Source organism: Emydura macquarii, unplaced genomic scaffold (genome assembly GCF_026122565.2).
Source record: "Emydura macquarii macquarii isolate MOO-44397 ecotype Brisbane River unplaced genomic scaffold, CSIRO-AGI_Emac_v2 contig_1876, whole genome shotgun sequence".
Taxonomy (NCBI): Eukaryota; Metazoa; Chordata; order Testudines; family Chelidae; genus Emydura; species Emydura macquarii.
Genome location: NW_027132013.1, coordinates 18839698 through 18855965, shown reverse-complemented (window position 1 = coordinate 18855965; position 16268 = coordinate 18839698). Strand labels below are relative to the sequence as shown.

Sequence of the window (16268 nt, the reverse complement as noted above, 5' to 3'; positions counted from 1 at the left end):
AAGCTGCTGTCGTGGCCATACTGCTATCATTAGGCAGTAGCTCAGACAAAGACTCATACACCCCACTGCTCTGTAGACATTTCCTGGGCACCTAGTCTCAAGCTATGTAGCAGGGATATGTATTAAAGAACAGAACAGTGCTGCAGCCTACTAAGACCCAGAGAAGCTTAACACATAGGGATTTCAGTGTTTGAATCCACTCTCAGAAGTGTGGGCAAAACAGCAGTAGGGGGCACCCAACCCATCTGTGACAGGTTAACCAGGTTTCAGGAAAAACAGGAACTAGAAGCTTCAGATGTTTTATTAGTTAGAAATCTTACAAACAGAAGAATAGTTGGCAACAAGCAGCTGTTAAATAAATAGGACATTTTAATTTCCAATATGTAAAAAGCGTGGTGCAGAGTGTGAAATGCAAAGTGGCGTAAGGGTCTATTGTCCAGCATAGACATGCAAAGACAATTATAATGTAACAGCTCAAGAAAATGAGTATAACATTTCAGATCCTCAGTTGCTGTAAATCATCATCAACATACGTTCACACTATCACGCTGGCAATTTATGCCAGCTGAGAATCTACACCCTCAATTTCTTTGCAGATATTAGCCTTCTGTCAGAGGAAGGGAAGAAAACAGATGTGTTTTGGTGGATGTAATGTATCTACTAAGCACCCATGGAAAGTTATATCCATGGCCAATTTATGAAAAAGCTGCCAAGAGAATCGGAGGGGGACAGAGAAAGAGAAGGGTTATCCCCACTCCATTCTCCACAAGATAGCAAACTTTGGTAGGAAAATTGTGCAGATGACACCACCGTAATGTAAGAATCCATCAAACTCCTTTTTTTTAGGCTAACAGCAGGGTAGCAACTATAGAAAAGGTCCAAGATTCCAATGTTTTGGTTGATTGCATCAAGAGCAGCATTGAAGCAGATAAATGAATACTTCCCACCATGTCAAATTCTGAGTTTGTGAGGCACATTACTAACTAGGGGCATGAAACCATCTGTTTGTTCAATATTCAAACATTTTTCTAGGCCATTTTGCAGTAAGATGGGTAAATTTTTGCTTTAATACCCAAACAAAGACTAAACTCTGAATCTTCTTAGTTTTACTTTATTTTATTTCAGTGCTATCATTACGAGAGAACATTAGAAACCTGAAGCTTCTGTATTCCTACATGGTCCACTTAATGTTCATAGGTTAAGGCGATGACCATTTTCTTCATCTAGTGCGACTTGCTGCGTAACACAGGCCATAGAACGTCACCTGGTAATTCGGGCATCAAAACCAGTAGTCGGAAGTATTTATACTGAAGATAACTTTCATATCTTACACAGTTTTTGTGAAGCTTCTTGTACACTTTATTTTGTAGGTGGAATAATCAGAAGGAAAATACTGAGAACTTGTAGAACACGCTGCTATTTTCTTGGTGGTATTGAAGATGTTTTGTATTAAGCTCATATGCACCACAGTTCCCCTGCTCATTCCAAGTCACATTTAACACAAAACCATATTTTAGGTATTCAAGTTTTAACTACATTCTGTACAGCTAAGAGTTACGTCCCATAGGTTCCTCTAGCAGTTGTGTTCAAAGTTTTCACTGTGGTGCATAGAAGGTAATATACATTACTCTCTATCAAGAAAATCAGAAATTGCTCTTGGCTTCCTCTAAAACAAATAAATTTAGCCATATCTATGAAGTGCACTCAAGAAATGAATTACCAGTTTAACTGGAAAGCAAGTTTAATCCAGTAGGATTCCGCTTAGCATACATCAAATGCTAAATACTTGTAAACTCTGAAGTCAGCAATCAGAGGACTCCACTCAGGATCTGTAGCAATAAAGAACAATCAGATCAAGGTGTCACCGATCCTCTTCTGATTGGGCATCCAATATTGAATACAATGCTAGGCAGTTTCAGGATAAGATCAGAAGTCTAAGCTTCAGTAAAATGGGCCTTGCAAAACAATAGTTTCTCAAGTGACATACAAAGCACCTGTAATAGCAGAACTATTCTGGTACATAAGACTTCCAGTGAAAAGGTCTATACTGTCCACATTAGCCAGAAGAGCATAGAGAGGACCAGAAAGCAGCAGTTAATTACTGACCTATTAGTAGAAAAGGGACTTTCCACAAAGTACCATGCTTTCCTATTGTGTTAAGCTTTCTTTTAGCACATAATGTACTATGTTGGAAATATTTATTCTGAGCCCAGTGGCTGGTCTTCACAGATATTGCCATTTAGTTTTTGGGCCAGAAATAGCACCAGTGAAAGAAAAAGTTCCCCCAAAAGGCAGAGGGAAAAATAGGTTAGGTTAATAACCCACTACCCCACTCAATCCTAAATTTGCTTTTTCTGCAGTCATAGTCCTACGTTTGCCATGAACTTGGTTCCTACCATTGACACCATGAAGTGTAGAACAGCTGCTTATGAGGCTGGAAGTTTCTGAACTACTCCACTCCATTTGGTTGCCTCCTACTGCAACTAGGTCTAAATGATAAGTGTGTTCTACCAAATTAAATTTTCAAGGAATTGCTGCACACCAGACCTTTACTTTACTACCAACAAAATCCCCTCTACCCAAAACCTATGTTAAAAGAATGTTAAGGCTAAGAAGTCAAACACTTAAGGTTGCCACTGCAACCTTAATTCAGCGCCCAAGTGCACATGCATCGGAATAGTTTTTCTATGTGAAATCAGGCAAGAACGTGTGGCAGAACAAAGAATGAGACTGCTCTTCTGGGTCCCAATGCAATGCCTTCAACACAAGAAAACCTTTTTATCTATTTTTGTAACTCTGCCTAATTCACAATCCATTCTGTGCATTTGAATGAGGCAGGAATCCTGTAGAACAAGTTGTGATTAGATAGAGACTATCCTACTGAATATACACAGAGACCCAATTAAGGTTGCATAGGTGACCTAATACTGGCATTTCTTAACTTTTCTGCTTGCTAAGTCAAGAGCTCAATTCTTTTAAACAGTTTTAGATGTGTCATCTCCTAGGAAGAACCCAGAAAATCCAACATGTGGAACTATATTAACCTCCACATCAAATAAAAAATAACTGGTAGCAGTAGACTTAAATCTATGGACCAGCCACGAGAAGTGAGATACAGGAGAAGTGATACTTTGCTTTATCTTACAATATTCTCTGTTACACTGTGGAGGAACCTGGGAATCATGAATCCTCTGTTATGTTATTGCCTTAGAAGGGGAATGTTGTCTAAGGATTATAAACACCACAATCAGGCATGGACTTCTGACACATTCAGCCTGAAAAGGCAATAAGATTTGGGTTTCCCTTATTCTAGATAGCTTTCTAGTTGGAGCTCACAAAATAGGATAATGGTGGGGGAAAAGCTGAACCCAAATCAGCAAGGGAATAAGATGAGCAGCTCCTTAAACATCCTCTGTATTGTGTAGAAAAAAACCCCACACTTTCATGGGGAAATTCAATCCAAGGAGGTCAAAAAGGATTTCTTAAAACTACACACACTTTTCTCTTGGGAAAAAAAAAAACCTGTTTCAAATTTACAGTTATACTAAATTTAGACTTTGACATAGGTTGTCAATTATTTAAATGGATAAAAACATGCTGCAATGAGTCCTCAAATATTGAGGAGTTCAAGGATGCTGGTTTTTTTAAGTTATTCAAGGAGGGAGGGCAGAAGGACATGTTTAGCTTGAAGTCAAATTATAAATAAAGATTTATGTACTGCTTTAACCATATTTTTTTCAGTCTTTACAGTTTAGCAAATGTTGCTACTGTATTTACGTTTTCCAGGTGCAAATATCTACAATTTCTGATGTGCAGAAAGGTTTTTGCCTTACTTTTGGTTTCAGTTTAGCTAGCAGGTACAGAGAGAATATTTTTTTCACTTGGACTAGTTCATTCAAAATTGAGAAACCAACATGGAATTGAAGCAGGAAAGCTTGTTTTCCCTTTCAAATCTCTGAATAAAAGCCATGTGGAAGGGGGTGAGATCTAAATTCTAATAGAGTTAAGGACATGGAGCCAGATTTTCAAAAGTATTTAGATGATATACTTAAATCGGGACAGGTACATATAGAGATTTTCAAAAGTACTTTGAAATCAATGGGAGCTGAGCATATAATCAAAGTGCTTTTGAAAAATCCCACTAGGCACTCATCTACCTTTGAAAATCTGGTTCACTGTAATGGATTGTTTCTGCTCAATTCACTAACTATATTTAGTATTTTTTGTTTAATAAATCAGTTTTAAACAGAAAACAGTTTTGCTAAAATTCTCTTATGTAACCAGCACATTTAAGGTAGTTTTATTTCACTAATGAAAAACAAGTTTTTCAAATGCTATTTGTGTATTTTTAATTGGAGTTCCAGTTTCCAGCCAAATGCAGCTGAACATAAAAGTCACACACAAAAAAAAATAATCCAGTAAAAAATGTCAGTAACCATTTTCCAAACAAAATGTAAAAATATACACTTCAGATTCTTAATTTAAGACAAATATCTTCAGAGTGTATCCTCCATTCTAGCAAGAAGCAGCATCAAATTTAGTCTAAAGGCTAAATTTATTTGCAAATAACCATGTTTTAATGCATATGCCAACCACTGAGAATCACCCCTTTAGGAAGGTAAGTAAGCCCAAATGCAAAACAAGATTACTTTTTAAATTATTCAAATCAAGGTTTCCTTCCTGATCATTTAGATCAAGATTAACACTGGGGATTTTTAGTAGCTAATTTAAAAATCAATCCACCTTGTTTCAATCTAGAGGGACTATAATGTTGCCTACTTTCTAATGGCTTAAAACTGAGTATCTCTGCACTGCCACCAAGGCCCCACCCCCTACCACACCTTTTCCACTGAGGTCCTACCCTTGCCCCGTCTCTCCACCCCATCCCATCCCCAGTCACTCACTCTCCCCTCCACTGGGACGCACCTGCCGAGCTGGGCTGGGAGGAGCTCGCATGGAGCCTGTCCACTCAATCACAGCACAGCAGGTGTCAGTCCCCCAGAGTGAAGGGGGATCAATTCCTGGAGAGAGAGGCCAGGGCACAACAGGGCAGGTGAGAATTGGTCCCTGGAGCAAGGGGCCAGGGTAGGTAAATTGGGGGACCGCGGAGGGAGGGAGAGATGGGATATTCCCCTCCCTTTTCCGAGGCAGTGGCACTGGCACCACCTACTTTGGAGCTCTCTCCAGAAGCCAGCCAGTTCTCTCCATCAGAGGTCAGCATCTGAGCAGAGAGCAACTGCTCCAGGCTCCAGCAGCAGTAGCTGCTTTTTCCACCCTTCAATGGCAGAGGCCAGTTACTGCAGGTAACCAGACAGGTTCCCTTTTCGACCAGATTTTCCAGTCAAAATGGGAAATCTGGCCACTTATGTGGAGGTATCATGTTATTACTTGTAAAATAACCTTGGATCTAAGATTTACACATGAAAGCTTTAAAAAAAGCTAAGAATTACTTCAAGTGGACTGCCATTCTATACTAGACCAATTTCTGATCAAAAGAGATCTAGGCAACTATCAATTTGGTTGCTTAAGTGCAAGAGATTAAACAAATGTAATTTACTCTATCAAACAGCACTATGTATTTGGGGCTTTCTTAAAAAAAAAGCAAAAAAGCATATTTCCAAAGCTGAAAGAATACATAAGCAAAACCAAATGGGAGGAAATATTTAAACAAAACTGTAAACGACTTGGAATTGTTTAAACATGCTCTCAGATTAAAAAAAAATGAAAGAAGGCTCTTTTGTTAAAATCCAAAGTTAGATGAAGGTAGCAGTTATAAAAGAATCAATACTCAGCAAGTGAAGCGACTGAGATGATGCTGACAATTGATAAGGAAAGCTAAAGGTTATCACTAAAAAACCTCAATGGCCAGTAGGATTAAGGATAATAAGGAATTTTTTAAATATATCAGGAACAAACAAAATCCTACCAATTGAATAGGTCTGATGTGAGACAAGGATATTAAAGTTATTAGTGATGAGAATAGAAGAATTCAATATTTCTGTTATGCATTCAAAAAGAAGCAGGGTGATGTATTCATATCACAGTGCTAATGAAATACTTTTTTAAATCTGCAAGACTAATAACTCATACCCAAGATTATTAAAAGACTACACTGAGGAGATGTCTGAACTCCATTAACTATTAATGTTGATTTTTAGAAAACTTTGGAACACTGGCAAAGTTCCAGAAGACTAAAAAAAGGGTTAACAGAAGGACCTTGCTAATTACAGGGCGATTACCCTAACAACAAACTTGGACAAAAGTGATGTGACAGCTGATCTGGGATATAAATCAGGAAAGAATGAGAAGATTAGCATATTTAATGCTAATTAACATGTTTTTATGGAAAATAAAAGTCCAGTTTGAGATCTCAGCGATCACAAATCTGATTGAGAAAATCTGTGTTAATGTAATTAGATTTCTTGACATTCTGATAAAAAATTAGTAGTATATTAAGTCAACGTAGCCCATAGTAAATTAACAACTGGTTAATGATAGATCACAAAAAGTAACTGTAAATGGGGAATCTTCAACCAATGAAGTGTTTCTACTTGAGTCCCACAAGTATCTATTCTCAGCCCAATGTTATTTAGTAACATTGGATCTAGAAGAAATATAAAACCATTTCTAGTAAAATCTGCAGATTACTTAAATTGGAGGTGTGTTCGTATCAGTTATACAGACAAACCTGGACCACTTTGTCAGGTGAGCTCCACTTTTAATACAGCCAAATCAAGTTCAAACTTCTAAGAACAAAAGAATGCAAGTCACACTTACAAGATAGTAGATGACCCTGGAAAGCAGTAACTCTGAAAAGGATAACCAACTGAATATCAGCCTCTAGTACAATGTCAGAACTAAGAGGGTATTACTTAAGGAGGTGTATTACTTTTGTATACGGTTACTAGTGAGAGCATTACTGAAATGCAATGGCCAATTCTGGTGTGTACGCTCCAAAAAGAATCCCGAGAAATCCTCAAAGATTCAGAAGAGCTGAAAGAGTGATCTGTGGAACAGAATGCATGCTTCACATTGAGTAACTATAGAAGTTCAGTCTATTCAGAAAAAAAGGTTAAGAGGTGACTTTCATGGTCTACAAGTACCTACATAGGGAAGAGACTTCTGATAAAACAGTTCTTTAATCTAGTATGAAAAAGAGACATACCCAGAGCCGAAGGTTGGAAGTTGAAGCTAGACAAATTCAGATTAGAAATAAAGGTGCAAATTTTAAATAGCATAATTAGCCATTGGAACAACTCACCTAGGGATATGGTAGATCCATCATTTGAAGACTTAGAATAAAGACTGGATGTCATTCTAAAATATATGCTGCAATAGAAACAATTTAAGGGCTCAAGGCAGAAGTTATTGGATGAGGCTCTGTGGCCTGCATTAGAGTCAAACTAGAGGATCACAACAGTCCTTTCTGGCCGTAAGAATCTATTAAAATATTCCTTGAGATGCAGTTACTGTGGTGATAAGGGGCAGAGGAAAGAACACACAAAACAAAAAGAAATGAGTCAAGTAGAATGGAAGCATGTCCCAGCTTATGAAATCAATGGAGAAATAAAAGCCGGAGACATATAGCAAGGTATAAAGCCAAACATTTCCTTGCAACAGCTCGAGACAAGGATGTTTTAGCCCACTGACATATGCCCCTCACACTCCTCCCCAGATGTCCTCCTACCCATCAGCCCTGAACAGATTTCAGGAATAGCTCTCTGTAACTAGAGCACATACCTTACAAATTTGATCAGTTTCTCCCAAATATTCTCCTTGTTCATCCAAGCAGCCTATTCAGAGCATTAAAGAGCTGTGCCCCCTACCACAGCAAGTAGCCATTTTGAAAGGAACAGCAAATGTAAAGACGTCTCATGTTAAATTAAATCTTATACAGCCCATCGAAGTTAAGTACCAAGGGGGTCAATCCCTTTCGATTTGGTGTGAATTGTCTTCATAAAGGGCCTGAAAGTTGGCAGCATTATTTCTACTATTAATGCACCAACTCTTCCACAAACTAAAAGTGATTAGTGTGCACACAAAAATTATTAGTCATCTCTAATGAGACAGGGTATTGTATCAATCTTTGTTTGCACATCAGAAACCATTAAAAACCTTAGTACAGATCAAATTACTTTACTGTAATAAAAACCAAAGTGAATTTCAACTAAGAACAGTGCAGTTATGGTCAGAACAGAGATTACATTAAGAGGTCCTTTTATTAGTCAGCTCCCAGCAGGTATTAAAGTCAAAGCTGCTTACCACTTTAGTGACAAAGGTGTTTTTACTATGTTTTAACCTTAAAGAGCTATTTGTGAAAGAACAAGCTGGATTCTTTTCTGACTCAGATTGCCTCATTAGGTGATTTGTTATGTTCTAGAACTGATTACTAGTGGTAACAGACATGCTAGACTTGAGTTCACATGAAAGGCAACTAAACAGCACCATATATTATAAACCAATCGAAATTTGATCAAGAATCACTGACATGGAACCCTAATGCCAGTTTCAGTTATTTTTCAGAAAGTAATTGTACTTCAAGTTATAAAGCTTGCTTCTAAACCAAGGGCAATAAAGGGATAGCATCAGTTATATTTATAGTCTTCCAGTTGGTCTTTAAACCTTACAAGAAGAAACATTCACTACCTTTCATGGATTTAAGCAAACTTAGTACTTGCTCTAACAGTAACCTAATTACAATTTTACAATTTTAATTACAAATATTTATACAGGCAACATCTACCTGCACACCTGCAGCTTTATAATTTTCATGACTGATTAACAGGATCCAGATATCAGATGAAATCCAAATTTAAAGGAAACTAGAAGTCAGACTGGAATAATCAGTAACTACATGGGAGGTCCTGAAAATTCTTATTTCTAGTCCATTCAATTTCCACAACCAAGTAACAAGAGTCAACCTTCTGGTGGTCTAAGATAGTCAGTTTGCCAAATGGACTAATGAAAACTCAAAAGTTGAAACAGATCAGATACTGATGAAATCCTCAAATATGAAAAAAAAAAAAAAATTATGTCCCTGAGTTCACTTTGCCTGCAAGCAATAATTCAACTTTACATCTGAAGTTATAATGATCGAAGCAATTTTAAAAAGCAACAAGCTACATTCCCTTCATTGTCACATGAAGGAATGGGTTCAAGGACTGTTGAGAAAAAATTCTAATCCTGATGCAAATGACTTTGTTCAACCAACTTAGTAACAATGGCAAGGCTAAAGTAAAAAATCAAATTCTTATAAAGGTTTAATAAAGTAACTAAACAGACATCAAAAAAGCAATTCAAGACCAGGGTAGATTTTTTTTTTTTTTTAAGTGCCGTGCCAAACCATGCTAGACAATTCCAATTAACAGACAAGTGTTATTCCTAAAATTTCAAGTAGCACAAAGGTTTTAAAAAAAATTTCCTTCATAAAATGATGAAGCTAATTTGTTCTGAGTGCAATAATGAAGCAGGTCTAACCTCAATTATAGTGATGTAACAAAGACAGTCCTCGTAAAAACAGAAGTTTTAGAATCCATTGTTGATATTCTATTTCATTACATGCCCTTGCACCCAATCCCCAAAGCTGTGTGTCCTCTTTAAAAAAAAAAACAAAAAACAAAAAAAAAAAAACCACACAAAGCTTCAATGGGAAAGCTTTTCTTTTGTCTCTAGTAAAACTGAAACCAGAACTGAAGAAAGAATTGAAGCATAGTTTGTTTTAAGTCAAACAGCTAGTAAACATGGATACCAAATTCAGTGGCAACAGGTGGTAATGTTACCTCTGGTAGCTTTGTTACTTACCTCCACTTGCCAATTCTTGCTCTTCCCCTTCGGGAAACATAGCCTGGTTCGGTAAGCTATTCCTAGAACGAGTGACTGACTCTAAATGTGAAGCCCTTCCCAATAGAGATAGCTCATCTAGCACCTCTCCCTCTTTGGCCTCCAAATCTGATTTTGAAGTTGTCAATTGTTTTATGTTCCCTGGTGCCATTAAGCTATTTGGGTTATTTAAACAGGCTACCGTACCACTGTCCAGACTTAATACTCTGGCACGACTCTTCACACCGTTGGTGTTAGAAGTCCGACGTGTTGAACGTTTTTTGCTAATTCCTTCACAGCCTAAGTGGGCTTTGTGGGTGTTAGAGTCTGTGCCACCTCTTTCTTTAATGTATTTGCTCTTTAGAGCACTGTACTTGCCCTCAGGAGACTGGCATGAATGGGAAGTGGTGCTGGAAGAGCTATCACTGCTGAACTGGTGGGCTGACTGCATGCTTGAGGTCCTGCTCAAGTCACTCTGATCACTTGAGTCCTCATCATGACAAAACACAGCACTCTGAGGTTTGGTACCAGATATGCCTCGAAACGAAATGTATTCCCTATGCCGGCTTGAGTCAAAACTACTAGCCCGCTTTTTTCCTGTCCGTCTCCTGCTCGATTTATGAACAGAGGCTGTCCGGTGGATTAAGCTAGAGGATTTAGGTCGTACATCTCCTTCCTTTTGTTTACTGCCTGTTTCTTTACAAGTTCTTGAATCAGCTGAGACAGCCAGTTTCTCACTGTTATCATCTCTTGTTTCAGCAGCCTTCCCAGGTAACCTGTCTACTTCTGTAGTCAGTTCATTGGCATGTGGGTTCTTATTGGCGTCTTCTGAAGCAGAGGCACTCAGACCCCTTTGACTGTCTATCTCATCGGACATGTTAGAATCCTTTGCCTCTTGAACACCACTGTTAGTGCTCATTTCTATAGCAGTCCTTTCACTACTAGTTCTTTTATCAGTAGCAGAGCTGCTGTCATCGTCTGAGTCAATATAGCAGTCCTCTTTCTTGCTGTTCTCTCTCTCTTCTCTAGGAGTCTCCTCATGCTCGGACACATTTTCTACATGAGTTGAGCTGGTCTGCTCACTTTTGTAGCTACTGATGGTACTATTAGTGTCACGATCAATTCCACTGCAATAGCTTTCTGTTGAACCACTACTCCTACCACTCAGGCTTCTCAGACTGTCCACGCTTTTGTCTGCTTTCAAAGATTTGCTCTTCCCACTCTTGGCCAGGTGCTGGGGGCTGCTACTTTTCAGGATGTCATCTAACTGAAAAACTCCTGAAATACAAGAATTCTCAGTTAAGGATTCTTTGGATCCACAATGGGGTTTGGAAGTTTCCAACTCATTGACTGGATCTAGTCCTCGTCCTTGCTGATAGAGAGGGAAGTCATTTAGAGAAGCATCTGGAAAAGCAACAGCAGAGCTAGAAGTCCTTGGTACGCCTCGTGGTCTGTGATCTTTTCTATAGGAGTGTGAATGCAAAGGTACAAGAGAAGCTACTTCAGTGTCACATGCACTAGACATAGACTGATCCATATGGTGGTTGTTAGGGAGGCACACTTTATCACTGTTGTCCCTTGGCAAATCCTGTCCAGAGGACAATGAGGGCTGGATGGAGACAAAGGAGTCATTGGAGACCAGATGAACAAACTTCTGATCAGCTGCCAAATCTGTGTAAGTGTACATTTGAAAATATTAAAGTCAGCAAGACATAGAAAACTGTACAACATCAAAACAAATAGTTTAGTGACAAGTCAGTTACTATAACAAACTAAGAAATAAGTCTTTTACAGGTCCAATCAACTAGACTCAGGCATCTAAGGTTCTGGGAGACCTGTTGAGCAATAATTTAGTGGACATGCTAGCAAAAACATGACTATCGCTGCAACGCTCACGAGTTAAATATGGGCTACATGACCAAATGCTAAAGAGTAAGATAGGACGTGTCAAGACAGAGCACAATTGTATATCATTTGTAGGAGATATGGGGATTTTTCCCTTCTGCCTGCCTTGCAGACAGCATCAAAAGTGAAGCTCTTTTCCTGTCTTGTGCATTACCACCAATATAGAAGATCTGGAGGCCTAATTAGGCAAACAGTTACCACCCCACTGTTTACAGTGGGTTTTATACAAGTGTAATTAAGTGATTGGGATTTAATAAATAGTAGTTCTGCTTATGCACAAAAAGGAATAGAATCCAGCTGACTTGGCTCAGCAGTGCCAGCTGGAGTAGAAAGCCTGAAACTTACTTTTGTCAGTGAAGCAAGCAGTCATGACTCTGAATACACACAGGGAACCTGAATATTGGTTAACATGGTGCAAATTATACTTGCCCATTCCTTAGGTGCACTACTCCTCTGAAAAATGACTCAAGTCACCATGAAAAATTTCTCTAGGCTGCAAGTTTATACTAAGCTTCAAATCTAACAAGATGTTTTCATGAAGTTATAAACCCATGAAAAGATATTTAAAAAACAAAACTATGGACAACCATAGAATACAAGTTAACATGCAATGAAAAGATGCATAACTACACATTTTCAGGCATCACAATAATAGTTCACACACTACTGTAACATGCAGTGTCTGATCCTGCAAGCAGTTTGCTGCAGATATGCCCTCAACTACAAAAACCCACTGTGAAATCTTACTAACCTTTTGCAAGTTGTAAACACCACCACCAGTGTCATGCCTTTTAGAAGCTTTCAGTGACAAGGGGACAGCAGAACATACAATACACATACAACACTCTTTGGAAGATGCCAGAACATTGAACATGCATCCAAAGGGTGAACTTCAGGGGATGCACACTGTATACCCAAAGTCCTTACTGTAATTAAGCAAGAAAAGAAGAAACTCCAAGACACCATCTCTTAGGTTCCATCTGTAACTTGAGAGAACTTATGTTCTCTCCAGCAATATCAATAGTGACAAAGCATGAGCTTCATGTAACAGATCTGGGTATTTAACTGAAGTGTTAGTTGATGATTCAAAAAAAACAAACAAAAAAAAAAAAACCCTGTGGTTTTTAAGAAATGTTCTAAACTAACATTAAAGGGGTATTCACAGTCCTTCTAACGTCCAATAAAGTGCATGCCAATGTAGTTTTTTGGGCAATGGACCATAATTCCAGATTAAAGCTCTATAAACCAGAGGTCTCACCTTGTTCTTCACTCCCTTCTTTACAAAGGCTAGAACTTCGGCCAAGACTCAAACTGATATCATCAGAAGTTTTCGCAGTGTCAGTATCTCCTGTATATTGTAAAAAGCATATTAGCGCTAAAATATTAACTTGTAAACCTATTGAAGATACACACCTTTTTAAAGAGATTTAAATTTCCAAGTAAGATGATAAACATGACAAGATTCAAAATCTGCACTTAGAAAGGCCTCACCTTATTCACTTTTGTCTGAAAATATTTTACCTACCATAGTTAACATAAGATTACTGTAACAGAAAGGAATTGGAGAAAAAAGTGTCTACTTTATCAGTTAGTTTTACTGTGTGCGTAAGCAGGTTCTCCTTTTGATTATGAGGGTCTCCAGGATAGCAAGAGGAAAATGCAATAGCCTGCTGAAAAAGGTTTTGCTCAGAAGCAGGTGAAGTACCTGAAGCGACTTTTAAAGAAAGTTTTATTGGCTTTTAAATTGACAATATCCCTTAAAATAAGCTGGAAATGCAAATTCACAAAACAGCAATCTCCTATTAGTTTGTGCGAAGTCATATAGCAATGCAGGTTAATCATGCTAGCTTGACTGCATTTTGTAGACAGTAAGTTACTTGCTTATAACAGTTGGGTTTTGGTTTTTAAAGAACTGTCATAAGAAATGTTGCCTATTTTTGAAAGCAATGTTCTGATCAATGAAGACTAGCAGAAACAAAATGCTATGATTTTCCTTGAGCCTTGTTTACCCTAGGGTTTTTAGCCACTGGTGTAAAGCGGACACAGCATACCGGAATGAACTGTGAATTACACTGCTGCAGCTTTCCCCAGTTTGAAGTCAGGTGAAACTGCACTGGTACAAGGCACAGTTTACATCACTGCATGGCTTCTCTATCAGGAGTTTGCATAAAGCCACACTAGTGACTAAAAAAATTCCACTGTAGACAAGGCTTCAGTAATGGTGGTTTAAGTAAAAAAAGCTTGTAGACAGATTAGTAAGATCTGCCATTTCTGAGTCACCAAACACATCTGGAGATATGGAAGGGTGAACAGAACCATCAAGAGGATAAAATTTACATAGATTGACTACCTAGGCAGAGAAGAAAACCAGCTATTTCCTTATTTAAAAATTAAAAAGTTGCACATTTAAGGAGGCCACCTTCCATTTTGCCTGTTACAAATCTTTTCCATGAAAATGCATTTTAAAATAGCTATTCTGGATAGCACCTCTCCTCATTTGCTGGATGCTCTGGAGGAAAAGGTCAGTCAGTCAAGTGAGCTCCTTTCCTACACATGTACAAGTATAGGTACCTTTTCAGGAAGTGAGGCAACATGGATTTTTATGCTTTCCTCTCCCAGTGACTTTAAAAAAAGTTTCTCTGCACTTGTAATTACAACTTTGAAGGAGAATTAAGAATTTGTCCAGCCAGCAGGCAGCATGCTCACTTACACCTATAACAATGGCAGGCAGAAAGATAAAGATGGTGGACAGGATTTGGACACATCACATTACCAAAACTGACTTGACATGCTCCTGCAATGCAATATTAAAGGATAGGCAACATGTTACCTTTAACAGTTGCTGGTGTTCCAAGACGAGATAATCCTGATCCAATCTGGGAACAGGCCAAAAAAGGAAAAAAAGAGAAAGTCTTTTATAAATTACAGCAACTGCTGTTTCATACTGGTGCAATGTGTACATTATTTGCCTATACATGTAAGGGAGATTCCCTAAGGCACAAAATGGAAATTGGTTGCCCAACTCCTGGAACTTAACTGTCCTGTATGTCTTCACAACTGTCCGTGAATAGTAAACCATCTAATCTGTGGCATCTGTTAAAGAATTATCACTAAGGCCCTACCTAATCTGCAATATTGTGGATCCCACAATATTAGGCTTCCACCACAATTTTAATTTTACTTTCCAAAACTGTGGAGTGTGAAAACCTCAAAATGTTGGCACCAAACATTTCCCACCCCATATTAATCCAAGCAGATAGTGGCTGGGGATCAGACTGTCAGCCCCAGGCATTAATGTCTGTAATATAGTTGCAGCAAAAAGTCTGGATTACAATTTAAGCATTTAAAAAAAGATGGATAATGCACATTAATTTTAAATGAAGTTTCATGCTTTGAACAGTGCAGTAAAAATAGCATGCATTTATGCATGCTGTAAGAAAAATTAAGAACGCAGATTCACATAACCTACTCAATTTTGATGCATCAAGGACCTTGCCGTTCCTAGAGTGCTGAAATCCTTTGAACATGCACAGCTGAGTCCCTTTGTTGACTCTGCTGCTATGGTCCCATGCCACTTCCCCTTTCATCCCCGCCATAGACTCTTTCAAAGAGAGACCAGCAACACAGAATGCCTCATACTGTGCACTGTCCAGGTGCAATTATCTCAGCCTGCTAATCTGCAACCTCTCTTTTTGCTGTTGCTCCCGCTTACTCAGCTGGTTATCCCATTCCCCACCACATTAAACCCTTTTAATAAAGGGGAAAGGTGTAAAAATAAAGTTAAAATAGCTGATTTCCAGGGATTGGGTGGGACAGGAGACAAGACAAAAACCAAAACACCTCACCCTAAGAAGAGAGTCTGCTTAACAGACTTGGACTAGTCCAATAAATGTTGCAGAGCAGTAGCTGTTTTAAAATTAGACCTGGTGGTGTCATGAAAAGAATTAACTTTCACCACACATTTTGCTTCAAATTATCCCCGTTAAGTATACAACTTAAAAAAACAAAACACATTCAACAAAGATACAAATTTTACCACGCAAGGCCAAAACATACTTTTGTCTTTGGATCATATTTGCAACCTCTAGTTAAAAAGACAAGATTTGTTTAGTGCCTTAAGAAAGCCTATTACTAATTGCATCTTCAAGCATTAAAACTAACATTTTATTTCAGAATGCTCTCTTTATGAACTTCAAAGTCTGCACTTTACATGAAAGTTGCAAGAAGATATGATCCACTTTTTAAAACAATTCAGAGTCAAAGTTTATCTTAGCACTATTAGAAAGCCATGTAAGCATGCATACAAGTTCTGCTTCTTCACTCAACACTAGAGCTGAGTGAATAATTTATTTTTTTCTTCCAACTTAGTGACTGAAAAAAATTAGTTCACTTTGAAATTAAAGAGTTTTGTTTTTCTTTAATATAAAAAAAAAAAAAGCTGCCAAAACAAGTGTGGTTCAGATCAAATGAAACAAGATGTGATTTAGAATCAACATTTCATTCAGAAACAAAATATTAAGATGGTTCATTTGAAAGTGTAAAAA

At 38.1% G+C, this 16268-nt stretch overlaps 1 protein-coding gene across 4 annotated transcripts in view; it reads right to left on the bottom strand.

Moving 5' to 3' along the window:
- PCNX1 (pecanex 1) overlaps nucleotides 1-16268 on the bottom strand; it is a 111510-nt gene that overhangs the window by 77318 nt on the left and 17924 nt on the right. For all 4 annotated transcript variants that reach the window (XM_067557832.1, XM_067557833.1, XM_067557834.1 and 1 more), the window contains exons 4-6: nucleotides 14555-14600; nucleotides 12983-13072; nucleotides 9802-11490 (exon numbers count right to left, since the gene is read on the bottom strand). In XM_067557832.1, coding sequence (XP_067413933.1) covers nucleotides 9802-11490; nucleotides 12983-13072; nucleotides 14555-14600 — 1825 coding nt within the window. The remainder of the gene's footprint in view (nucleotides 1-9801; nucleotides 11491-12982; nucleotides 13073-14554; nucleotides 14601-16268) is intronic.